The sequence below is a fragment of the Cimex lectularius genome, unplaced genomic scaffold (genome assembly GCF_000648675.2).
Source record: "Cimex lectularius strain Harlan isolate CLEC.00 unplaced genomic scaffold, Clec_2.1 scaffold67, whole genome shotgun sequence".
In the NCBI taxonomy this organism is placed as follows: Eukaryota; Metazoa; Arthropoda; class Insecta; order Hemiptera; family Cimicidae; genus Cimex; species Cimex lectularius.
The window spans coordinates 741,996-768,275 of record NW_019392738.1 but is presented as its reverse complement, the minus strand read 5'-3'; the positions used below and the strand labels follow the sequence as shown (position 1 = coordinate 768,275).

The following is a 26,280-nucleotide window of genomic DNA, read 5'->3' as shown; positions in this document are numbered from 1 at the left end:
TTACTAAAAATTGGGACCTAGCGCAAGTCTGCGACTTAAAAGGCTGAGAAAACATGCATTTCAAATTTGGCCATTTTTTGTGCAATAACCAGGTAGTCTTTTTTTCTGATTGGTAGTATTATTTATCTCCAAGTTTAATTACACAATTTTTTTTTTAATTTCTCAAACCAATCGTATATTCCCTTCCTTTCTTGAAACTGGGTAGCATAGTCATATTTAAATGTAAATTGAAACTCAACACTGTTATATCTAGATGGGCCTTAAGCGGGCCATAGACGGTCAATATTATTGTACAATATAGATTGCACAATAATTTGACGCTTGCCCCTTAACGTTCAATAATATTGTACAAAATTTTTTTTTGTGCAATGAACTTGAATAGTTTGAAGGCGATATTGAAGTTTGTGCAATATTTTGTTACTACTTGTTGAACTTCACAAATTGACTGATATTGCGCAATAATGCCAACAGACAGTGCAATATTTTCCAGGTTGTACAATATATTTTCAACTTTTCGTCAATCATGTATTGCACAAACTTTCAATATCGACTACACACGATCAATTAAATTGCACAATCTTAAATATTGTGCAATAATATTGATCGTCTATGGGTCGCTTAAGATTCAGAAAATTTGTTCCATTTAGGCAAGTGAACTTTAACTCTCGTTTTAATTTTTCTGCCGCTTTGTGTTTTAATATCGAAAGCAAGACAATTAAGTTGGTAAACGCCGCTTTTTGCCAAGGTGTCAACCTTGTCTTTAGGTTTTGAGAGGATGTTTCTAACTGAACAACTACCTCTAAAAGCTACTGTCAAACTTTCTCGTTTAATAATTTTACCTGCTTTTTCTGATAATTCACCAATGTCAAGCAACGAAACCCTAATGATTCATTTTGGTGTGGTGGCTGAATACGATTTTTGTTTCTTTTAAAGTTAAATTTTTTATACTTTATACAAGCAACCTATTGATAAAGAGTTCTTGATATCCTTTGTTTTTAGCTAAGGTTTTAATTGTTTCTAATTCGTTTTTATTATTAGTACGTGTTAATGGACGTTTCAATACAGGGTATATGACCCAAACGAATCCAACGTTATTTTGGGTACTTGGTTCAGAAGAATCTGATAGCATAACAGTGTCTGTAATTATGGGTGTTCTATATGTCTATTTCAATTAGGTTATCTATAATTTGAGTGAGTGAGTTTCAAATTATAGATAACCTAATTGAAATAGACATATAGACTCACTTAGCAACGAATAGACAACATAGTTTCTAAAGAAAGACCCGGAACTAAAAAATGGAAACAACACGCAAACAATTAAAAATTGTAAGAATAGAATAGTTTCCCAGAACGACTGGTCACCGAGGGAAAGTGAGACCACATCCTCCCACACCCAAACTCAAATTCAACAACAAAAACAATTTAAAAATTGGAAAATTGTAACTGTAAATGTTAGATCGTTAAGAAATCAAGATAACCTGATAGAGTTTGAAAATGCAATGAATGAGGAAGACAGATATCTTGGGAATATGCCAGGTACGACTAGGAGAAGTAAAATTTAAAACTCAAATCAGGTTACCATGGCGAATACTCACAAGAGATAAGACAGCTTGGAGCGAAAAGGGAGAGGCCTTCGCTCTAAATAGGGCCGGTTTATAAATGACTATGACATGGAAGAAGAAGAAGAAGAATAGGTAGAAGAGGAAGAAAGAGAAGGAAAAAAAGAAGAAGAAGAAACGAAAAGAAAATCAATTTTTTTTCTCTGTTTCTATTATGTGCATAATATAAACCTATAAAAAAGGCTTATTTATTTATTTATCTATAATTTATTTTCATATTTTTTATAATATGAAAAGCGTTTTGTTATTGTTAAATTTATAAAATAAATATGAACGATTGAAATATTAGGCTTTAAGAGCGACACTTCTGAACGACCTGCAGGCAATGCTGGTTTAGCATTCCGCGCCTTTATATTATTCATAGTTTATTTAGGATGTAAATGTAAAATGTATTTTGAGTTCAATTGCAATTTGGAATCGTTATCTTTTGCTAATTCTAAATTAAATAACTACAAAATCCTTATTTCACTAAATGTAAAATTGATTTTTACAAAATGTATATCCAACATCTTTACAGATGAATGTCAGCGGCTAGGAAAATATTTTAAAAAGCCAACTTCTTCAGCGTAAATTGTTCTAAAAAATGGGACCTAGCGCAGGTCTGTGACTTAAAAGGCTTAGAAAATATGCATTTCTAAATTTGGCCGTTTGTGAGCACAAACCAGGTGGTCGGATTTTTCTTTTGGTAAGGTACTACTATTTTTGCATTTGTGTCCATGTTTAATTTTACTTTTTTAATTTCAAATTTCTCAAACCAATCAAATTCCATATTTGTTTCTTGAAACTGGGTAACACTGTTGTATTTAAATTGAAATTGAATTTTTTTCCATTAGTTTTAATAATATATTGTGTACGATAACATATTAAATGTGAACGATTGAAATATCAGGCTTTAAGAGCGACACTTCTGAACGACCTGTAGGAAATGTTGGTTTAGCATTCCGCGCCTTTTATTATTCATAGTTTATTTGGGATTTAACTGTAAAATGTATTTTGAGTTCAATATTTGGAATCGTTATCTTTTGCTAATTCTAAATTAAGTACTACGAAATCCTTATTTAACTAAATGTAAAATTGATTTTTACAAAATGTATATCCAACAACTTTACAGGTGATTGTCTGAAGTTAGAAAACCTTTAAAAAAACCATTTCTTCAGCGTAAAATGTTGCAAAAAATGGGACCTAGCGCAGGTCTGTGACTTAAAAGGCTTAGAAAATATGCATTTCCAAATTTGGCCGTTTGTGAGCACAAACCAGGAGGTCGGTTTTTTATGTGCAGTTTCTTTGGGTAGTGTATTATTTTTGCATTTGTGTCCTTGTTTAATTTTACATTTTTTTCAAATTTCTTAAACCAATCGAATTCCCTATTTATTTATTGACACGGTATAGTGTGTTATTATTTTAACTTATTTTTCACTTTAAATTTTAAAGTCTGACCTGTAATTTCACATTGCTTATTTTCTATTTTGTCATTTTTATGTATTTAGCTTTTTTATTTTTTTTAAATATTTTTTATATTTTTAATTTAAATTTTTTGTGATTATGTTTTCTTCTTTTTTAAGTTATATTAGAAAAAAAGGATTATTTCGACTGTCCTTACCCGGAGCTTACGCTGTTTTGACTGATTACATGGATTAAATTACTAATTACTAATTAAAGTACTCCGAAATCCATATTTCAGTAAATATAAAATCAAGTTTTATGAAATTTATATGAAACATAATAGTGAGAAATCAGCTTAAATTAGCTATAAATTTATGGGTTAGTTCAGATAGTACGTCAAAATTTATGAACAAGAAGAAGTGAAAATGGGAGACTTCTCTGCCCAATATTAAATCTAATAATGAGTTGTTAAACTGGGCAAAAATTAAATTTAAATGGAAAAATATCTTTTGTGTTCAATATCAATTTGGAATCGTTATCTTCTGCTAATTCTAAATTAAGTACTACGAAATATTTATTTCATTACACATAAAATTGATTTGTACAAAATTTATATCCATCTTTACGGATTAATGTCTGAAGTTAGGAAACCATTTAAAAAAATCATTTCTTCAGCGTAAAATGTTGCAAAAAATGGGACCTAGCGCAGATCTGTGACTTAAAAGGCTGAGAAAATATACATTTTCACATTTGGCCATTTGTGGGCAAAAACCAAGTGGTCGGTTATTATGGGTAGTGTATTACTTATGCATTTGTGTACGAGTTTAATTTTACATTTTTTACTTCAAATTGCTCAAACCAATCGAATTTTCTACCTTTGTTGAAACTGGGTAACACTGTTGTATTTAAATTGAAATTGAATTTTTTTCATTTAGTTTTCATAATATATTGTATACGATAACATATTAAATGTGAAAGATTAAAATATTAGGTTTTAAGAACGACACTTCTGAACTACCTGCAGGAAATGCTGGTTTAGCATTCCGCGCCATTATATTTTTCATAGTTTATTGCGGATTTAAATGTAACATGTCCTTTGAGTTCAATTGCAATTTAGAATCGTTATCTTTTGTTAATTCTAAATTAAACAACTACAAAATCCTTATTTCACTAAATGTAAAATTGACTTTTACAAAACTTTTATCCAACATAATTATGAGAAATAGTTTTTCTAGAAATTTATGGATTAGTTCAGATAGTAGGTCAAATTATATAAACGAGAAGAAGCGAAAATGGGAGGACTTTTCAGTCCAGTACTAAATCTAATAATGAGTTGATAAACTGGGCAAAAATTAAATCTAAATGGATTTAAATGGAATAAGATCTTTTGAGTTCAATTCCAATTTGGAATCGTTATCTTCTGCTAAGTCTAAATTAAGTACAAAATCCTTATTTAACTAAATATAGCATTGATTTTTACAAAATTTACATCCAAAATCTTTACAGATGAATGTCTGAAGCTAGGAAAACATTTAAAAAAGCCAACTTATTCAGCGTAAATTGTTCTAAAAATTGGGACCTATCGCAGGGCTGTGACTTAAAAAACGAAAATATGCTTTTCCAAATTTGACCGTTTGTGGGGAAAAGCCAAGTGGTCGGTTTTTTATGGGTAGTGGATTATTTATGCACTTGTGTCCATGTTTAATTTTACATTTTTTTATTTCAAATTTCTTAAACGAATCGAATTTCTTACCTTTGTTGAAACTGTGATACATGTTAATTTTTGATTCTAATTTATTTTTCATTTTGTAATTGTTAAATGTAATTTAACCTAGTCATATAGATGGAACATTGCTTTATGACGTCTTTAAATATTAATGTCTAGTTTCTTGTAAGTATACCAAATATAACCTGTATTAAATTGTTTTTTAATGTATGAATTTAAATTTTTAAATATCGAGTCCTTACGAAATGATGGTAGGATAAACTTGACGAAAAAACTGAGTGTTTTTAATCTAATTGGTCTCATCCCTGATCAACCTTTTCTAAATAAATTCCTAGCGTGTAGCACGATCACAAACTGCCATCAGAAATTATGCACCATAGCTCGACCGAACAATTAAATATTTTACGACAGACCTAGATAATTCAAAAGATACTCGATTCCAATCTTGTCAACGAATCAACCAGAAAATTCAATTTAAGAAAGTTGAGATGAAACTTTAGTGCCATGCTGTACCATTGAGCTGTCCTGACGAGACACCCCATCTCAACCTACATTTTCAATTTACATTTTTAATACCGGCTGTCCCAGTTATGACCTTCTTATAAAATTTTGGATCCCGGGAGATAAAAAATAAAGCCAACTCATTTTCCAGCTTTTGGCGTTATCGTGATTGTCCATTGCTAAGAAAAGAAAATAGTCAGCTGGAATCTGGTTCAGAGAGTACTGAGAGTGGGGTAGTACTTCTCCACTAAACTTCATTTTCATCTCGTTTGTGGTTTGGGCTGTATGAAGTCTTTTGTTTTCTAATGTCCAATCTCCGCCCTTGGCAACTAAACAGCAACCTTTTGTTGGTGAATATTAGATTTTTGCGAATAGGACAGGTGCTGCCAGGATACGGCCTCTTGGTGTAAATGATAAATTAATAAATTATTCATTATTTCAAATATACCTTGCGAATAGTTGCACCAAATTAAAAACGGTTTCCACAGTTAAATTCAGCGTCACAAAACAATTTATAAATGTACATTCCTATTTTGCTATTTCAAATAGTGCTAGTGATAACATCTCCTATTTGAAATCTGATATCTTAGAGATTTAGAGGTAAGATTTTTGGTTTATGATAAACAGACAAAAATTAGGAATCTCAGAGTTTTTCCCAAAACTGTTCCAATAAAAAAAATAATGGGGGGGGTGGACAGAAGTTAAACTGAATCTATACTATCAGTGATGATAGTCTTTTTTAAATTTTATTTTCTAGATTCTTCACATATTCATATTTTCATATAGAATTCAGCGAGACAAAATATCATGAATTTCACAGAGGAATGTTTAAAGGTTAGTGATGAAGCGTAGGAAGATAGGGAGATAAGACACGTAAACTGATATTTTCTAAAACGAACCTAATATGCTTTATCGTTAACTGTGAAGTTCTCTCACTCGGTGTCAACATTCAAAATACACTTCGATGACAGATAAAAAAATTATATTCCTTAGTGTTTCTTTTTAAAAATACTTTTTATAAACTAAACCTTGAAAATCCTCAGTCATATCAGCATTCAGAAAAGTATTATTAATGTCACAAAGGGTTGCCCACAGGGATTAGCATTTGGACCTGGTTTTTGGATTGTGCTCTACAACTCATTATTAAAGGAAGAATTGCCTGATAACTGTGACGCGGTTGCATTTGCAGACGATTATTTATTGATAGTGCATGCGAGAGACCCTTGTGATATTCAACTGACAACAAGGCATTAAATAGGATAAACTTATGGGCTAAATCAAAGAAAATAAAGTTCAATGAGTCCAAATCAAAAGCTCTCCTAATAACTAAAAAAAGAAGGCCAGGAAATATTAATATTTATTTAGACAGTAAGAAACTTGAGATAGTTAAACAGCTTAAATATTTAGGAGTTATTTTTAATAGTAAATTAACTTGGGATTCTCATTTAAAAAAAAACGGACGATACTATTAAGTTAGCCAAGGCTCTTTCAAAATCAGCAAAAGTAAGCTGGGGACTAAACTCCGAGGCCCTTAGATTGATGTATGATGGTGCAGTGGTTCCGAGGATTGCCTATGCTTCGCCTGTGTGGGCTGATTCTGTTATAAATAATAAGAAAATAATGGCAAAACTGCAGCGAGTGCAAAGAATCATGGCAATAAGGATGATTAAAGGGTACCATACCATTTCATATGAAGCGGTATTGTAGCGAATATAATGCCTATAGGAATAAAGATAGCTCAACTTAAAAAATTAAAAATAGTGAAAAATGGTAATGTTGAGCTTCAAGGCACAACATATGATAGACCGTTGCAATATAAAGAGTGAAAACACCCGGCAGATGCTATTGACATCCAGTATCTACATTCCCATCTTCTCCATTTTCTTAAACTCTGCCTCCCTATATTACTACCTGTTCTACTTCACATCTATAACTACTCACTCCAAAACTCCATTTTTCCGACAGCCTGGCAAAAAGCCCTTGTCCACCCTGTAAATAAAACCCCCAACCCATCCTCCCCTACAGACTACCGTCCCATTTCCATCCTCTCAAACCTGTCCAAGCCCCTAGAAAGATTAGTCCAAGCACAAGTCTCCAGGCACNTAGAATCAATTATTAATTATAATAATCATGGCTTTTTGCCTGAGCAAATAAGGAAAATTATTCAAACTCTAGTCAAACAGAATGTTAATGTACAACTAGGCTGGGTTAAGGCTCATTGCGGAATAGAGAGAAATGAAGAAGCTGACAGACTGGCCAAATTAGCATCTACTGACGAGAGTTTGAATTTGGCATACACCAAACTTCAAAAGTCATCAATTATAAATAAACTTTTCGAAGAGAGCCTGGAAAAATGGGAAAATGCTTGGTCAATTACAAAAAATGGAAGGCAGACAAGGAAGTTCTTTCCCAAAGTTGCCGATAGATTCCAGCCGCACATCCAACTATCCGCACCACTACCCCACATCTTAACCGAACACGGCCCAAACAACAGATATTTTTTCCGCTTTCATCTAAGAGAATCTTCATCATGCTCATGCCTGCCTAATTTCCCAGTAGAACAAAGCACTAAACACCTAATATATGAGTTCCCACTAATAGAACCACTGCGTAGTGTTTGGATACGAAAGTGCCTACTGCAAGACAAGAAGTGGCCACCTGATGAGAAGGAGGTCATGAAGAGAGAATATTATGAACATTTTGACACTTTCATTAAAGCAATAGATTTTAATGTAATTTAGTTAAATGTTAAGTTGTTATTTGTTTATTTAGTTTTTAATTAGTTTCTACTTATTAACGTTATTTATTATTCTTTAACAGTTTCAGTAATTGTTTTTTCTCCATAATGTGAATCTGATATCCCAATATATATATATATATATATATTTATATATATACATTTTATATATTTTATATTTCTGGTTATTGTATTACATGTAATATTTTGTATGAAGCATGTAGAATAAATATAATAATTAAAAAAAATATTGTCAACTAAAATACACTCAAAAACAAGAACCAGACACTTGTTTTCATTAGCGTATTAACCATAATAACCATAATATACACATAAGAAAAACAAGCTTTATTACAATGAACAAAACAGAGGGAAACTTAAGGCTCTTTGGAACTTACAAATAGCCAAAGGAATAACACACAACCCATGCATAACTTTCACGCCTCTAAAAACAAAACAGAGAAATAACAAAACAATAAAACCTGATCCCGAACAAGAACAACTAAATAGCGAGTTTCTCACTGAAGATGACGCAAAGGACGCGACTGAGTAACGTCAAAACCTCGCGAGACCCAGCAAGTGACAACGTTCTTCACTATTAAAACTATAAATATTAATATTTTTACATTTAATTTTGAAGTAAATCAATTTATTATTAGTATTTCATTAATTAAAATGAAGAATGAATATTTTTAATTTAAGTAAATTTGCGTTGAAAATGATAAAACTTTATCGCCCATGGCTGACTTCTCACTAAATGCCAGAGCGACCTTTATGCTATTTTTTTCTTAATAAAATGTGAAACATTAGTTTTTTAATAGTTTTAAATAAAAACTTCTAGAAACAAATTAAAAATATAAAAAGTTTTAAAAGTTCCTTTTTTTCCAAATTTTCATGAACAGTAATGTTATAACAGAGAAAGTTTAGGTGTTTTTCATTAATTTAACTTCTAAAGACAAACGTCATATTGCGTATAATCAACTGTTATAAATTTCAAATTACCAAATCGTCATTGTGGTCGTATTAAGCTTTCTAAAGCACAAAAGTAATTTGTTCGTCACAAACTTCTATGTGTAAGTGCAAGTTGGAAGATTTATGTAGGAAAGTTTTCACCCAGTTGTTGTATGTTGCCGTAATGAAATAATAAAAGTTCATATCCGTGTTTCTACAATAGAAAAATTTAGTTTAATTTTTTTTAATTACGCAGGAACGTCGACAACTTCAACCATTTGTTCCCTTGCAGCCCATAATAGCCAAAATGCTCTCCTACTGTATTCATCATTTCTTCTGACATCTTCCTGAGCAGAGCACGTAGATGTAGTGCGGACATTTTTTCTCCGGTGTTGCACAGTACGCAGTCTGACTTTTGGAAAAATCCCAATCATCCTCAGATGTTTCGCAAGGTAGTCGTGACCAGTTGTTACCCGAAAACAGGCCACGAATTCTGTAGGCAGGTTTGAAGTAACCCATTTCTATCTTTTAGAGATATCCATTGCTTTCCTTCCGATTTGTTCTGTGCACCTGCTTCATTTCATCATGGAGAGAAGTCCTTATAATTCTCTTAGCATCTTCACAAGTAAGGGGAATATGTGGTTGGTGCATTAGAGATCCTTTCTTGGCAAGTCCGCCTATTCGTTTCCATGTAGGCCACAGTGTACGGGGACCCATTGACGGGCATCAGTTGTAACGCGGCATACTAAAGTGTTCAATTATCTCCGACATAGGAGTACAGCAGAGAGTCGGAGAAGTCGCAAAATGTAATGGCCTGGATCGCAGCTCGCGAATCAATCAGGAACACCACCTTACATCAGCCCTGTTCTCCAACCTATACAAGGCTATATATTATGCAGGGTGGGCGACCAAAACCCGAGGGGTTAAATGCCTGGGTAGACTCGTACCCCATCCCTAAAAGGTCCGGGACTTGGTCGGTTCACGTGTCCTGCATAAACCTCTTGGACTTGTTCACAAACCCCAAGATTTTGGACCATTTTATCTCGGGGAGTGATTTGGTGATGTCCTCTCCTTCAAAGATTTCAAATCTAGACCTAGCATACCTATCACACTCTGCGAGGTAGTGCCTTGCCGTTTGTTCTTTTATTTCGCAGAAGCGGCAAAAGTGATCAGGTAGGATACCCATTACGAAGAGGTCTTCTCAGTGGGCAGTGGCCCGTCAGAATACCTATCAGCCTCCTAATTCCCTTCCTTGAGATAGAGAATAGCCATTTCGATTCGGCTGGTTTGATCGCCTTAACAAACTCTTTCGATTGCCTGTGTCCGGGGGATAAATTCCACTCCCTAAGGAATTGTTTCATGCCCCAGTTATTGACACTCTCTTTCGCTGTGCTCATAGAGTTAGGTAACACCGGTTGTGGCCCGACACAACCCGTCGTACCCATCAGCTTATGCCTTCTATAAGTGAAAGACTGAAACGTAAATATGTCGAGACAGACCATTATATGACCCAAATGTTCACGGGGCATGGTGATTTTGGGACGTATTTGTGTAAATTCGGCATGCGGAACGGTGTGCCCTCAGTGCTCTAATGGCTCTGAAGAGACACAAGACCACACTTTTTCGGAGTGCCCAGCTTATTCTACTGCAAGATGCAGATGCTTAAGGGAAACGTGCTCCATCAAGTGTGACGTTCAAGCCATATCCAGTTCATTAATGTCAAAGGAAGGATTTGCGGCCACCAAACGCTTTGTGTATCAGGTGATGACAATAAAAGGTTGGCCAACACCACCCAACAGTGACGAATAAGTGTAAGTGTTAAACTAAGTGTTAACCTAAGTAACAGTGAGTGATAAATTAGATTTAGTTGTATATTGTACATATAGTATTAGCATATTGTAGTTTATTGTATATATATCATTAGTATGTAAGAGGGGTGCCCACGCTCTTTCTCTCCTGGGCGGGGTTCAGTGTATGGGGAGATTGGGCACACCTCATTAGCACGTAAGATATATGTAAGGTGCGACCCTCACGTCATATCCCGACCAGGCACCACCCCATGGTCCATCCTGGGCACGGCTGCAGCCGTGGCTAACGCCTGGTGACGTGAGGGTTGGGCCTTCAGGGGTATATGGTTGCACAACCATCCTGTGTAAGTCCGGAAACTGACATAGGAACAGGCAGCCTTAGACCTCTGAAGGTTGTGGCCCGACAAACGCAATATTAGAGCCTTCTTTGGCTAGGCCATCCGCCTTTTTATTGCCATGGTGTCCCTTATGTGCTGGTATCCAAACAAGGGTTACCTTGTTCTCAAACCTGAAAGAGATCCTATTGATAAGATCTATAGTTTCCTACACCAGTCATGAGGTTGATAAATCTTTTTGTAATGCCCTAAGACTAGCCTGACTGTCAGAAAAGATTTTAATATCTTTTCCCATAATTTTATTTTCCATCAGTGTTCTACAACACACATTGATGGCCCAGATTTCCGCCGAAAAACGGAGGTGTTATTGCCAAGAGGGGAGGAGATGCTTATTCCTAATTTTGGTATGTAGATTCCTGCACCACTCCCTCTACCTATGATAAGTGAACCATCTGTGTAGCAGTCTATGTTACGATGGTCATCATCCAGACTAATCATAATCACAAGGGGTGACTACCTGAAAGTGCTTTTTCCCCGAAGGGGATTTAATCTTTTTATCACTAACGCTTAATAATTGACCGTTGAAATCAATATACAAGGCTAACGCAACTGCCTGTACATCTCAATCAGACAGGTGCCGCCATCTCAAAATGCAAGCAATAAACTTCAGCTCCAGCGCGTTCTCTGGCATTAGCTGCCGACCCATCCCTGTACAAGTGGACCATTGATTTGTTGGATATAGTAGAGCGACGGTTTGCAGAGTTATTGCCTTAAGTTCTGCAGGAGAGGCACCCTCCTTTCTCACAGGTTTCCCCAAGTCCAGGCAGGAAATTACACCTGTGAAAACTACCTGTTTCATTCGCGTGCAACATTCCTGGCCAATTCTTCTTATAACTCTTTGGACCTCAGATACATATGGTGTCTGTATTTTTAGTCTCACACCGAAGGATTCGTGCAGGGCCAGAACCAAGCTTTCTCTGGGCACGGCGGTAGGCTCCATGTTAGACTTCATCTTCATGGCCTGTTATTGATATGCACTTGGGACCTCCTGTAATGAGGTCGATTCTGGACAATATCCAGCTTTTGCAGAGTAGTTGGCGCGGCAGTGATAGTTACCTCTGACTCATGTTCTAACACCGGACGGACGCAGGCTTTGTTTGCCGTAGTAGGTCATCCTGGGTGGGGCCCCACTTGTACCAGTGAGCCTCTTTACTAGGCCCATCCTTGCCGAAGTCTGTTTAGATTGCTTGTCTACATGCTTAATCCAAGCTAGTTTGGTATCCATTTTGACTCCAAGGTAGCCTCGTTACTGCTACATTTTTTCTTAACTTGAGATATTTCTTGAACTACACAATTCAGGCGTTCGGATTTTATCGGAACATGGTCTTCTGCATCTAGTTTTCCCCAGCCTTTCTCTCGTTTCATTTATCCAGATCTTGAACGAAAATTTAAACCCCTTGCTTGGTACGCGCGCACATGCTTGGCAATACCGGTGGCAATTGATTCAGCAATTCAACTGTGATAACTTTTCAAAGATAATTAGAAAATTAGCCATAAAGCAGAGTTTAAAATTGATATTTTCTAAGACAAAAGATGGAATATATTCATAAAGAATAGACGGGCTGCCTTCTGTTATAGGAATTTTCATTTAGAACTTTCCTACCCGGCTTTTCACGTCGGCTCATAATAAACATAGAAGTTTCAGGCGTTATTCACGTTGACTGTACACAGTTGTTAAAGGGCTCGAAGGGGTGCTTTTTATTTAAATGAGAGCCAAATGGAGATTGTATGTTAAGGGTTGATTATTTGACCGGTTGTTTCAAAACATGGGGAATACGGACCCATTCATTGCCAAATTTCAGCCGGGGATCGTTGTTTTCCCAAAGTTGTCACATAATTTTCAGCTTTGTACAATAAATCAACGGCCGTATTTTGTACCACTCATTGAGGGCGCTATTTGGTGAGTCGATAAAATAATTTGCATCTAGACCAGCGTCTTATTCAAGAGTGAAAGACCAATTTCGTGTATGAAAAATTAAAACTTTTTGTGAAGGATGGTTCTACTCACGGATTTGTTGTTTACAACGAACCTGATTTCAAGCATTAAACGCTCATCATCAGATTGAAGGAGTTAGAAATACGTCTCTCGACGTGCAAAAAACATGAAGTACAACACAACTAAATATTATCCTACTAAATACTATAAGAAAATAATTGTACATTAGTGAATTATTTGTATGTCAAATATTATTTAGGCACATGTTTAAAATGGCTGGCAAATCAAAATTTATTATACACTTCCCATAAAAAAAACCGACCACCTTGTTTTTACACGAAAAAAGGACCAAATTTGGAAATGCATATTTTCTCAGCCTTTTATTCAAAGACCTTCGCTAAGTACCATTCGTTAGACAATTTTAAGCTAAATAAGATGGTTTTTTAAAAAATACTTTCCTAGGTTCAGTCAATTATCAACAAATTTAAAAAAATTGGAAACAGGTTAATTTTTGTACTTTTTACGAAAACTTCAAATTGAGCTGTAGATCTAGAAAATCGCCCTAAAGCAATGGATAGGAAATTTTAATAAGCTTCCAATAGGTCATCAACTTTGCCCGATTTCCCAACCGTTTTTGAGTTATTCGCGATTTTTGGGGGGGAAAACGTATTTTTTACGTGCTCATGGAAAAAAACCGATCTCTCTCTCTCTCTCTCTCTCACACACACACACGATTTTCAAGAATGCGTAAATTTTGAACTATCAGGTTTTCGCAATTTTTACGCTTTACATCTTTTGTACTGAGGACTTTTTCAAAAAAGTGAAGGGGGAAGCGATAATTCTTACGTAGAGCTTTTATCATTCCTCAATTTATAAAGGCAGGTAACTAAATAAAGTTACGCTTTATTGCCCATCTGGCCAAGGAATGTCAAGTTTATACACACTTAAATATTACAATTGTGTTATGTTACAATTGTGTAACTATTCATCAGGATTGGTTAAAATTAGTAATAATAATGTTTTTTATCTTTTTAACTTTTATTACGCTTCCTTAGTTAACTCCCAACAGACGGACTGTTATCCATGTCATAGAGTACTTTTGTAATACTGATCTGATTTCAATTAATTATTCTTTTTATGTAAGATATTGATTAAAATGAAAAAGTCAGTGTCACGAGCGGGATTCGAACCCACGACCTTCAGCTCAATACGCCGCTGCTCTAACCATTTGAACTATCGTGTCATCGATCCACTCGGACACCAACTCCCCATCTCAACCTACAACCTTTTCAATTTTCCCTCCTTTTTGCCATTTTTCAAATGTCGATTCCCGCCCGTGACATCAACTTTTTCATTTCAACCAATATCTTACATAAAAAGATTAATTAATTGAATGAAGTTATTTTGTCATTCGGACCACGAAATATAATAGATTTATCTGAATTTTGTATAAAAGAAAAAAATTAAAGAATATTATATCATTATATAAATATTATATAAATCCATAAATATATTTTGTAGTCGTAATTATCCGTATTAATTATTTTAAATAATTATACTTTTAATCTAAGGTTTTGGTTGAGATGGAAAATTGTCATTAGCGGGATTCGACCCACCTGGTTAGAGTAGATGCTTATTTAGCTGAAGGTCGTGGGTTCGAATCCTGCTCGTAACATCATTTTTTTCATCCCAATCAATTCTTCCTTAAAGTATATTATTAAAAAATCACGCATTTTGAATTTTTGTTAAGCAGTTATCAAGTAGCGATGATACGTGTTAAAAAGTTCGACTTTTGACAGATTTGACTTTAAATTGAGGTCACCGTGGTCCAAGTAACGTAAGTCCCTCGATCGGGGTCCCCCCGCTTCTGGTTTCCAATCCATTTGTTACCAAACTCTCGGTCGAGGAATTTCGCACAATTGGCACTGGCCGCCTATCACACAGGACCCGCATAAATCAGTGTGGAAGATATAAAACTTCAGGAAGGGTCTTTTGAAGGAAATATACCATAATAGTTTATTTAAAATAGTTATAAACATCTAAAAGACTAAAATGGCGAAATTCCTCCCTTAACCTAGCTAGATGAGGGGACGGAACCTCACTTAGCCCTAGGATTATATCGGTTTATTGAGCACAGTATGTCACCCACTTAGGGTAGTAGACCATTGAAGGATTTGACATGAAAAAACGCGCGGATCCTTGAAATGAAAAAAAGCCTTTGACCGTATGACACGATGGAATTATTTACACAGAGCTAGAGTAAAATTTCCCAAAACATATAAGCCAGAATGTTAACTATTAACTGCAATTGAGTTTTTTCATGTCACGCTTCATAACTTTCTTCAGATTTCACTACTAATGCCGGCCTACCTCAAGGGTCAATTCTGGGACCGACACTTTTTTTCATTTTAATATTCTGCTTATACCTAAATATTGCCAGCTGGCATTATACGCCATTATTGAGCTTTTCTGTTCCTCTTGGATGATTATCGAACGTTACAAATATTAATACGGAGCTTGTTTTTCAGTAGCTAGAAGCTAAAAATTAAGCCCTTGCTCTTCCATAATATTTCGCTAGGAAAGTCTATAATTTGTCAAAAAAGATAACCTACTACCTAACTACTCTCGACTCAAAATTAAATTTTGGGGCAGTTGATCTTGTGGGCAAAACGATTATATTTTTCTAAGCTCAGGAGAAAGCCTGGAATAAATTTATCCGAAAAATTACTAATATTTAAGACCGTAGTAAAACCGATATTGCTACACGCTTGCCATGGATTTTGACTAGCCAAACAAACAATAAGTTACAAGTGGTTCAAAATAAATGGTATCAGTTGGCCACTGCCTCTGGCAGAGATTTAAGGCTGGCTGAGTTGAAGGAAAGTAGAAATGAAAAAAAATGTAAATATATAACGCTTTTTATAAATGATGGTTCTACTTTTAGATTTGTTAATTACAAGCATTAAACGTTCATCAAAGAGATACAAACGCGTTTCTCTACATGAATTGTAATAGTAAGAGTCACTCTTACAATTCATGTCGAAACGTGTTTGTAAATCCTTTAACCTGATGATGAGCGTCTAATGCTTGAAATATGTGTGGTGGTTAGTAACCGTTAATCGATAATCATTCAGAAATCGTGCGATGACTCTCTGTTGAGAGAGACTCTCAATACGACACGGAAGAATGGCACAATTACACAGAAGACGAACACTTCGAGCCCTGAAGATGATCTCAATAAAGATCGAAACGTTGACACGATAAAGAAAATGTTTTTTCTGAAATCACACAAGACCGCATCTCACGATTTCTGAATAATTAGTGCTTGAAATATGGTTCGTTGTAAACAACAAATCTGCAAACAGAGCCAACATTTATAAAAAGTGAATTTACATATTCCTCCACTTTTATTATTTCTACGCTGTCAAAAAAACTTTTTAGCACTCCACGAATCTGATTTGGAGGTCCATTGGGACGTACACATCAGCTAAATGGAAAAACCGTTTCAAACTTTATTGAGATCATCTTCAGGGCTCAAAGTGTTTTTTTCTGTGTAGATGTGTCATTCTTGTCTGTCGTGTTGAGAGTGCCCTTTCAACTCTCAATTCGACAGACAAGAATGACACATCTACACGGAAAAACACACTTTGAGCCCTGAAGATAATCTCAATAAAGTTTGAAACGTTGGCACGATAAAGAAAATGTTTTCCTAAAACCTACGTCACACCAGACCGCATCTCACGATTTCTGATTAATCAGTGCTTGAAATATGATTCGTTGTAAACAACAAATCTGCGAACAAAGCCAACATTTATAAAAAGTGAATTTACATATTCCCCCACTTTTATTATTTCTACGCTGTCAAAAAAACTTTTGAGCACTCCACGAATCCGATTTGCAGGTCCATTGGGACGTACACATCGGCTAAATGGAAAAACAATCGAATTAAATTTTCTTTATCGTGCCAACGTTTCAAACTTTATTGAGATCATCTTCAGGGCTCAAAGTGTTTTTTTCTGTGTAGATGTGTCATTCTTGTCTGTCATGTTGAGAGTGCCCTTTCAACTCTCAATTCGACAGACAAGAATGACACATCTACACGGAAAAACACACTTTGAGCCCTGAAGATGATCTCAATAAAGTTCGAAACGTTGGCACGATAAAGAAAATGTTTTTGTAAAACCTACGTCACACCAGACCCCACCTCACGATCTCCGAATAATCATTGACTAACGGTCACTAATCACCAACGAATTAAACATTTCATAATCGAAATTTAATCTAGTCTAGTTAATAATTGACATTGCCTGTCATAACAATAGTTATCTATTTATTTGTTTACTTATTCAAATATATATTTAATTATTTATCTCAAATGTATTTTACTTTTTTATTTATTCATATATTAAATTAAAGTGGTCTGGTTTTTTGTATCCATTTTTTCTTCTTAAGTAATTTTTTTTCTTTTAAGTGCGACCACCTCCTTAAGAGGTTACTTAGGCTTTGAGCCTTGAACTTGGTCGTTTTTTCACCGTGTACATACCCGTCGAATTGGAGAAAAGAGTAAAATTTAATAAAAATGATGAAAATTTTCCGCAGCAGAGGAATATACCATAATATACCCTGACAGCATAAAAGTCTTGTTAATGATTTTTTTGTGATGTCAGCGATTGCTGCGGTATGGTATGCTCAATTTAAATTAAAACTGCTTATAAACTAGAACATCAACGGCCTCGAGGCAAAACCACTGAAAATGACAATCGTCCTTTTTCAAAAAGCCGGACAAACCCTTTACATATAATAACGCTCACTCCCAATAGAATCTATGATTTATTTAGGCGTGTTGTTCTCCTCTGGGAAATTTTTTCAGCCTGTTTCTTATCTTGTTACGAAGGGTCGATTCCAAGAATTTTGAACATACTGGAATCTAACAGGTCTGTTTTGTTCGAACCATAAAATGGCTCCCTTCTATTCTATTATTTCGTCTGTTCTATTATTTCGTTCAGAGATTTGGGCACTAAGCCAAACTGAATTGGAAAGGGTGTAACTCAAATTCATAAAGCAATTATTACACTTCTCGCGAAGTACTATGATATTTTTGCCAAAAACTTCTGTTAGATTGATATTAAAAAAATAGTGGTGTCACGACATGTTTGCGTATGACTAAAATAAATTATTGATAATGACTACTTCGTTCTTGACTAGTTCGTTTTTTTCTGAAAATTATAAGTAGTTTAATTTAAAAACCAACCGACACATCCAACAAGACTATGTCATTAAATATTGAACTTTTTTCAGGTCTGATTTACAACGAGTACGTGGTTTTTCGGAAGATACCGTTGGATGGGGTGGAGAAGACGTTGCCCTGTACAGAAAATACGTGAGGAGCAGTATTAAAGTAATTAGAGCGACTGATCCAGGCATATTTCACATATGGCACCATAAGGTACAGTATTATTGAAATAATTTATTAAAATACACAGACAGGCAAAAATTCCACCCAATTGATTCCTCGATAAAAGAAAATTCTGCCCTTAATTTGTCTCATTGTTTTTATCAATTAATATTTGTTTATGCTATGCTTTAAATTGTGAATTGCCGACACGAATACAGTTGGTGCTTTAGAGAGGTTGCCACGCCCTCAAGGCTGCACCATTATTTTGCGCCTGGAACCCCCACCCCTTGTAACCAAGGGTTGGGAGAGGTCGCAAGGAAGAGAGGAGGAACCCGAATTGAGAAAGGGAAGTGGTCGAGGACACGAGGTTCACTTTTTCAGGCGCCTCACGTTTTGTCCTCACTGTACCACCCATCGTCGCCGAAGGAGATGAGATGGCCGTTCAAGTGCCGAACGAGTCGGCACCATCCCGACCAGTCGTCTCGAGGGGGCGAATCCGAGACTGTGTGGCCTCGCGGATTGGAGCTGTTCATTCTCAGGTTACCATTCTCCACATTGGTACGCTCAGGGGGAGAGGTGCTCAGTCTCTCCCCGGTGGGAGACCGATATCCCCAGGATTTCACAGACTCGTCCTCTCGGGTGCCTGCTACTCGCCAGGGGCCGTCCATCCCCCACATTGGAGCTTTCAGAGGGAGAGGTGGTTAGTCTCTCTCCAATAGGTAACGGGTGTCCCCAGGACTTCACAGTCTCGACCTTTCGGGTGCCTGCTACTCCCCAGAGATCATCCCGTCCCAGATGATATTTGCTACTGTTGGTCGGGCAACGCTATCCATCGCAGGCGAATCTTTTCAAGTCGCACCCGCTCCTCCACCACAGCGCAACCGCCCCAGTCAGTATTTGCTACTTCACTGAATGAACAGTTGCGATCCTCTTTTTATTCAGCCTCCGAAGAGACCCTGAAAGGGGCGCCACAAGTAGGCAAGAGGTCGCGGAAACGGGATAGGTTATTTGTTGCACTTCACCGTTCCTCATCCCCACCCCGTATGCATTCGAGGGACTCCGTAGGTATAGTCTCAACGTCCTCGACGCTATACGCTTCGGCGGTCCGACCCTTCTTTTCCCGCGAGGCCAGGGGTGAATACGAAGATCATACGCAGTAGGTGGTAACTGCGAGAATCAGTTAAACGTTTTCTAGAAACTGGGTCCTGCCATAGAAGGCCCGGTTCTTGACGCCCTACGGTAACAGGCCCGCAGGATGACCGTTTACTGGCTGAGAATTTTGTTCAAGCAAGTCAACAGCTCCAGGAAGTTTGAGGTGTCTTAATCTCTGAACGCACTGCTCGAAGAAGATTAAATCAGTATGGACTGATGGCTTTTCCCTCTACTGATATGCCCAGAAGTGACCAGAACACGCAGAGTGCTCGCGTTTACTGGAGAACACAGCCATTGGTCACTGGACAATTGGTCAGCTGTACTTTTCACAGATGAGGGTAGATTTGCTCTAAAATCGCCAGATAGACGTGAAAGGGTGTGGAGAAGGCAAAATATAAGGTACCAAGCCTGTAATTGTTCCCTGGGTCAGTCTTTTCAACGTCCCTCAGTGATGGTGTGGGCAGGAATTTCAAAGGAGAGTCGGACAGAGTTGGTTATTGTTTGTGGATGGTCTTTGACGCCCACTGCTATGCGGATGAAATTTTAGAACTTCATGCGTCGCCTATCCTCGATGAAATCAGCGACAATCCTATTCTAATGCAGGATAATGCCCGTCCATATGTAGCTCGCATAGTACAAACCTACCTTCAACAGAATAACATGGGGGTTTTAGCCTGGACGTTCTACACACTTGAACCACATCGAACATTTATGGGATAACATCAAACTCCGAATAAGAGAACGTCCATCACTTCCTGATACACTCCACGACCTTGAAAGGTCGTTTCGTGAAGAATGGGAATACCTCCAGCATAGAAACATGGTAAAAAGTATGCCGAGGCGTTTTCGAGATAATTTTTCTTTTAAGAGGAATTTACATTTTTTTTTAATTTTTAAACATAAACTCAATTATTAAACTTTAAAAACGTAAAACTTTGATTAATATATAAAAATATAAACAAATCAAGTTATATTACAAATGGGTGGAATTTTTTGCTTGTGAATGTATATTGATAATTTTCTTTTCCGTTTTATTTTATTTTAACAACCGTTTCATCCCAGAAAAGACATGAAACGATGAGGAGATCCGTAAAATTTTAAATTCCCTTGACATTGTTTTCATATTTTAATCGTTACTGAACCAATCAAGTACACATTATCCTGTAAATCATTGGACTTTTTTCCCATGCCAATCTTTCTAACGAAACCACCGTTATCCCACTACACCGTCCTTGTATGCTTTATCCCTACGAACTTATTCCGATTGATTATTATGAGAATCTTTACCTCTTAGGTATTTCTCATGTCAGTCAAGAAAGATTCACAAAAGTCGGAAATATGAGAGAAATTTTCTCAACTACTGTTTACTGTTTTCAGATGTATTTTGTACAAGTATTTTCTTGTTCGGTTGCATCGTACAGTTAAAATTAAATTTGTTTTTCTTTTTCTAACATATAATCTAATGTTCTCCTATTGCGTACAATTTAATTATACCACGATACACGATAAAAACACAATAATATTTTAGTGTTTCCGACTAAGGAAATAATTTTAAGGTCAATATTTTGGGTATAAATTATCTCCGACTATAATCAAATTTTACTTGGTTAGTACATGTCCTGATTTTCGTAACATCTGTGATCGTCTGTTAGGACCTCGATCCAATAAAACATCAATTTTTTTAAAAATTATGATTCTACTCAGAATTTTGTCGTTTACAACGATCCGGATTTCAGTTTTGAACCTGGTTGAAGGAGTTAAAAACAGGTATTTCGACATGAATTGTAAACCCACCACCGTTCCATGAGAAGCTAGTTATTATTGTAATTTCAAGAAGAAATTTGGTCAAATAGACCACTAAGCATAATGGAATCAGTTATTAATGCTGCTCAATCTCGAACGTGCGAAAAACAAAAATTACAACACAACTAAAATACAAGGTGGCCCCAAATAATAGGACAAAAATTCAAAATCTTATAGAAAATTGAACGCCGAGTAAAAAGGGTCCTAGAAACCTGGGTCGGGAAAGCCTTCAGTACAGAGCTAGGGTTAAACACCCAAGGAAAAACATGTTTTCTGACCTGATTTGTGAAGTAGTAAGTAAACCGCTATTATTACCTTAAAACAACACGAAACGACATTTATACCGGATTTATTTCAGCGTCGAATGAGACTAAAACCAGCCTGATTAGTTGTGAATTATAATTTTCGTGATTTTTCAACTAGAATAGAAGAATAGGAGCCGGTAAACCCATATAAATTTTCAATGTATGAGCTTTTTGATTCGGGAAAACTGGTTTATTTGTGTCTAAATTACAAGTGAAAAGTTAATGCCGTTTTCAATGGGATACAAATTTCTCTCTCCCTTTATCGCTCTCTATATTTGAATGAAGATTTATAAATTTTCAATGTATGAAAAGTGTTTTTCATTCCGAAAAGTGGCTTAATATTGTCTAAATTGAACGTAGAATAATAGTCATTAAATTCACTATTTTTCGTGGTCCGATTGACCAATTAATATCATTCAATTAATTAAGGTTTTAAGTTGAGATAAAATGTCAGTGTCACGAGCGGGATTCGAACCCACGACCTTCGGCTTGATACGCCGCTAGTCTACCACTTGATACACCAACTTCCCATCTCAACCGCACCTTTTGACTTTTCCCTCCTTTTTGCCATTTTTCAAATGTCGTGTAATCTATTTGATTCTCGGCGACTAGTGAAATGGCCACGGAGAGCTTTAGTGAAGTATACTTCATTTTAATTCATTAAATTCACTATTTATCGTGGTTCGCTTGACCAATTAATATCATTCAACTAATTAAGGTTTTAAGTTGAGATAAAAAAGTCAGTGTCACGAGCGGATCGAAGTCACGATAGCTCAAGTGGTAGAGTAGCGGCGTATCATGCCGAAGGTTCGAATCCCGCTCATGAAAGTGACTTTTTTATCTCAACTTAAAACCTTATTTAATTGAGTAGAATAATATATTAAAAGTTAATGTCTTTTTGATGTGATCTCTCTTTCTCCCTCTCTTCCTCTCTCTTACACACAAAAAGAGAGAAGTGTATGACTGTAAAGTATCGATATAAATATTTAAACATAAAAATCTTTTACTAAACTTTCTTTCTGATTTGTCACGCTACTCTAAGAATTTCTGTAGGCTGTTGAGAATTACAAACGAACAGTTAGGTACCGAAAAATCTTAATGGATCGTAATGAACTTCCAAAAGTGGCATGTTCAGTCTTTGATTGTATTAATTATTCAAAAATATACTTTTGTTGTTCTCTTTTTGTACAAGAAAAATGAGAAATATCTGGTCCAGAGGATGTGTTGGCAAGGCTTGTGTTTTTTTTGGCAACTTCTTAAGTATAGATCCGGTGACATCGTCATACCTCTTTGGAGGGGGGGGGTCTTTTTTGCTGACACTTTATTGACAGCGACTCAATACTTAAGAGCGAGCGTTTATTTTCTACACGAGATATGGTGTAAAAAAAGTCTGAGGTGAGATAAAACTTCACGTATAATATTTATGATAAAATCATGATTAGTGATCTGATTCGAGATCCTTAGTCTAGAAAAAATCTGTTTGAATATTTTTCCACATTTATTCGTTCAGTTTATCGTGAAAAAATAAATGATATGATTTATTGTTTTTTCCTGTACAAACTTGCCTGACATAGAATGAGAAATCGATACTTGGTATTGTGCATACATAATTCAGATTGTCTCGAAACAAAAAAATTTTATGTTTTTTTAATTCCTGTTTAATATTGAACATAGGGGAATGTCTATTTATTATATATCGTCGCTTGTTCGATATATTTATAAGTTTGCGTTACGGCTTAAATATTAATAACCGAGGCCGAGAGGAGGGTTATTACAGACGCTTTTTGTTGTCTTAAGTGTTAATCATGAGCGCAGTTGGTCCGGAGATGTTCGTGATAGTGACTTTAGACTTAATGAACAAGAAGGCCTCTAAAACAAAGACCATTCACGAGCTGTGGCCACTGGAAATTCAAACGCGTCGTTAAGCCAACATCGTTTAACACAATTTGAGAAAACAGTGACTTTGTTCTTGAATTAAAACTTCTCAAATGTCGCTCGGTTTAATCTGGTTAAAGTGTATCCAAGTTGAAAAGAAAATTACAATTTTTTCTAGCAGAATAAGATTTTTGTACTTAAGATACTTTTAATGTTGGTAAAAAGTTTTTTTATAGATCAATAGAACCCACAAAAATATATCAATTTCATGTGTTTGCTACGTATAAAAGGGCCGTATTATATATATATATCTATAAATATTATTCAAATAGAAATATTGTATTAAGTAAAGATTTTTATATCTGTGTCATTTGTAGGAAAACTTGCCCGGGGACAACACTCTTTTACACTGAAACGTCGTCATTAGTTACTCACTGAAGGTGTCGAGGTTACTATTGTTTCATTCTTCTTAGAAGATATTCTGATAGGTTTGATATTTATGATATGATTATGATTGATGAGATTTTTTATAGCGGGTTTTAATGGGGTCATGAAATTGGGACGTGTAGGACTTTATGAATAGTACAATTTGAAACATAAAGAAAAAGCATTTCTTATTATATGAAAACTTTCGGACTGAATTAATTATACGCCCAGGGAGGTCTTATCATTAGGGAGATTTTGCATAACGTTAGCGCGAACGGTAACGCCAAATTGATAGAAGCGCAGGTTTAAAGGAACGCTGATATACCGTCCTACGTTATTTATCTTACAATTACAATTGTCTTACATTTTAACGGATGTAAAATGAGCAAAGTTGTATTTTGTTGGTGAAATTATCCAATTTACAAAAATAATGTTATATATGTATTAATATTTTTCTTCCTTTTTATACCAAAACTTGAATTTGACCGTTTTCTTTATTTTCTTCTCTTCATTGGTTGTTTCTTTCTATTCTCTATCTTTCATGGTATATTTCTATGTTTTTTTTAAAGTAAAGCCTAGCGATGTTTTTCTGCCTTTACCTACCAAAAGTTGAATTTGTTATTTTTCTTTCATTCTCCTTTTTCATTGTTTATTACTATTTCTAAGTTTCTCATTAATTTTGTAAGTTTTTGTAAATAAATTTTCAACTTTTGATATTTTTTTCGATGATCCAATTTTGTGCTAAAGTTTAAGGTTTTCGAGAGACGAGGGACATTTACCGTACTGTAAATTATTCACTACTTAGTAATGCATTATAATATATATAAAATAAAAGTATAATATATATAAAACATATTGTAAAAATACACTTTTCTGTTGAAAAGTCCAGGCCTGGACGGAATCTCCAACCGGATCCTAAAAATCTCCCGAGAAAAGCCACAGTAATGCTAATGTACCTGTTCAACAGTATGCTCTTACTGGGCCACTTCCCAAAGAAATTGAAGGTTGCCAAGCTCATATTCATTAAAAAACCAGGCAAACCGCATGATTCGCCTACTAGCTACAGGCCCATAAGCTTATTAAGTTTGGTCAGTAAAATTTTTGAACGTCTCATACTCATCAGATTGGAGAGGCACATCAAAGACCAGAGCGTCATGAAAAAAGAGCAGTTCGGTTTTCGCCCGGGGCTCTCGACTACTGTACGACTTTATTACCGGGGAGTTCAATAAAAAAAACATACCGGCATGGTTCTTCTTGACATGGAAAAGGCTTTCGACACCGTCTGGCAAGACGGCATAGTGTATTGGCTGATAAGATACAGATTTCCAGGATACCTCGTCAAGCTAGTGCACTCATACCTTAGCAATCGGTCTTTCCGAGTCACGCTCAACGAAGAGATTTCTCCACCTTTTAGCACAGCAGGCGTGCCACAGGGATCAATCTTGGGACCATGTCTTTTTACAATCTTCCAAATGCCATGCCTACAATTAAATCGTGTCAAGCAGCACTTTACGGCAGATGACATAGCGCTTCTATCATCTTCCTGGAGACCAAGCGCCACTACAAACAGGCTGAACAGCGAAATAAAAAAAATTAAATCCCTTCTGTCTCAGGTGGAAACTATTGATTAACGTTCCTAAATGTGAAGCGATCCTATTCACAAAAATGCGCCCCACAATAAGCGCAACAGTCAACATTAATGGAACTGTCATTCCATGGTCAGAAAAGGTAACCTACCTAGGCTTAATATTGGATAGAAGACTTCACTTTGGCCCTCGCATAATGAATACAATCGCAAAAGCCAAATTAGCCATTAGAATTCTATTCCCACTATTGGCTAAGGAATCAGGATTGTCAATGCACAACAAGCGACTTATTTACAAGGCGGTTGTCAAACCCATGCTGCTCTACGCCTGTCCAGTATGGAGTTTTACATGCAAGTCGAATCTGCTAAAAATACAAAGGATGCAGAACAAATTCCTAAGACTAGTCACATCATCTCGCAGACGGACCAGGCTAGATCAACTCCACAGTGAAACTGACATATCTTGGATTTACGATGCGGTTAAGGCACAAACCTTAAATCTTCACTGTAAACTCGCCTCAAACAAGAACGTCCTCTGCAGATCGATTGGAAATTACGACACCCTGATTCCTTGGAAGCACAAACGATTGAAAACGATCCTACACTAAATAATTTGTACACACACGTGTCCACACTCGTTACATTTATCTATCTATTTATTTATTTATTCCTATAGAATAGAC

The 26,280-nt window shown here is 35.9% G+C and overlaps 1 protein-coding gene across 1 annotated transcript in view; it reads left to right on the top strand.

The window, feature by feature from the left end:
* The window catches only part of LOC112126951 (chondroitin sulfate N-acetylgalactosaminyltransferase 2), a 232,672-nt gene that overhangs the window by 196,247 nt on the left and 10,145 nt on the right, over positions 1–26,280 (top strand). Inside the window, exon 6 of the mRNA XM_024227061.1 lies at positions 18,355–18,502. Coding sequence (XP_024082829.1) covers positions 18,355–18,502 — 148 coding nt within the window. The remainder of the gene's footprint in view (positions 1–18,354; positions 18,503–26,280) is intronic.